Consider the following 1,365-nt stretch of genomic DNA (forward strand, 5'->3'; position numbering starts at 1 on the left):
GCGTGTGCGTGTGCGTGTGCGTGTGCGTGTGCGTGTGCGTGTGCGTGTGCGTGTGCGTGTGCGTGTGCGTGTGCGTGTGCGTGTGCGTGTGCGTGTATGTGCTTTCGGTGCTTCGAGCCTTCCTGGCAACCAGTTCCAGCAATTCTTCCACGTCAGCAGTTCGGGGCGTATTACTAATAATCCATTACAGGCTCCCATTCCCTGCCACGTCTTTGAAAGCCCTAATCTGTCCGCGGAATTCATGGCGGTCTTGGTGGATGGTGGCTGATAGGGTTGCCCATGATTGATTAACTTCCCCCTATATATGCGGCTTTTGTCCTGCGGCCCTGGGGCGAGGGGCCTGTGCTTATCACGGCCACCCCTTCGAAATGCGGGGCAGGGGAGGGTCCTTCTTGCTGGTGCTGGTTGCACAGGGCCGCTTTCCGAGCCGTGGAGTGGGGTTTGACCTGCTTGCATGGAAGGTGCCTCTTTGGAACTTTTCGTCGTTGTAGTAGCTGGCCGCTGAAAAGGCCTCTCCAAATGCTGGTGGTCGTGCTTCGCGCGGATTTGTAGAGCTGTACTGTGTACCAGCTACTCTACAATTGTGGCCAATAATCATGCCGTAGTGTCTGGGTGTCCGACGCCGGTACTGTCCACCGAGGAGCCAGTGGACAGCACCAGCAGTGATCTCTTCTTCGGATCCAATACTGGAACCTCACTCACTCCATTCATGCTTCAAGTGGTGTGCCGAGGTGGCCACCATGGTGATCACTTAGGTATGGCAGGCCCGCTGCATGCACCCAAACCTGACACCAGCAACAGTCCATTTCTGGTACCCGGTGCACCGTTGGGCCAACGGTGCAACGCGCGTCTTAGCGGCACCAACACGCGTACGTACATACATGCAAAACTGTCCGTTCGAATTCCCACTGCGTAAATGCGTGTAGCACATGCAGCGAGCGACTACTGGAGGTATGCTGAACTAGTACTCATGAGTTCAGCATCCATCTATAGCTCATATGCATCCATAAATCGCTTCATGTTATGAATGTTCGTTGAATGATCATTCAACGAACATTCATACCATGGAGCAAATATAGTTATCCATGCATGCGTGTCCGCACCTTCAAGGATTTCGCTCCAGCGATAGCGAAGGCCTGCATGTACAGCACACACGGAACCGCCGTACATAATTAGTGACGAGCGAACTACGTTGCATATCTTGGCGACAGGCCAACCAGCAGGAGTGCATAAAGTAACATGGTTAGCGTGCATGATATTGGCGTGGAGTCCGAGCTAATAAGCAAGCAACAGTAATTATAAACAGCACGCACATACAATGTATACGCCGAGAGAGAGGGTGTGTGTATGTACATGTGTGTATGT

The 1,365-nt window shown here is 53.0% G+C and overlaps 1 protein-coding gene across 1 annotated transcript in view; it reads right to left on the reverse strand.

Annotated features, from left to right (window-relative positions):
- Positions 1-349: 349 nt before the first annotated feature.
- The window catches only part of VOLCADRAFT_87128 (uncharacterized protein), a gene marked incomplete at both ends in the record, with an annotated part of 4,849 nt that continues 3,833 nt past the window's right edge, over positions 350-1,365 (reverse strand). Inside the window, 2 exons of the mRNA XM_002946933.1 lie at positions 350-628; positions 1,104-1,136. Of these exons, the coding sequence (XP_002946979.1) occupies positions 350-628; positions 1,104-1,136 (312 nt within the window). The remainder of the gene's footprint in view (positions 629-1,103; positions 1,137-1,365) is intronic.

The sequence above is a fragment of the Volvox carteri genome, assembly GCF_000143455.1.
Source record: "Volvox carteri f. nagariensis unplaced genomic scaffold VOLCAscaffold_4, whole genome shotgun sequence".
NCBI lineage: Eukaryota > Viridiplantae > Chlorophyta > Chlorophyceae > Chlamydomonadales > Volvocaceae > Volvox > Volvox carteri.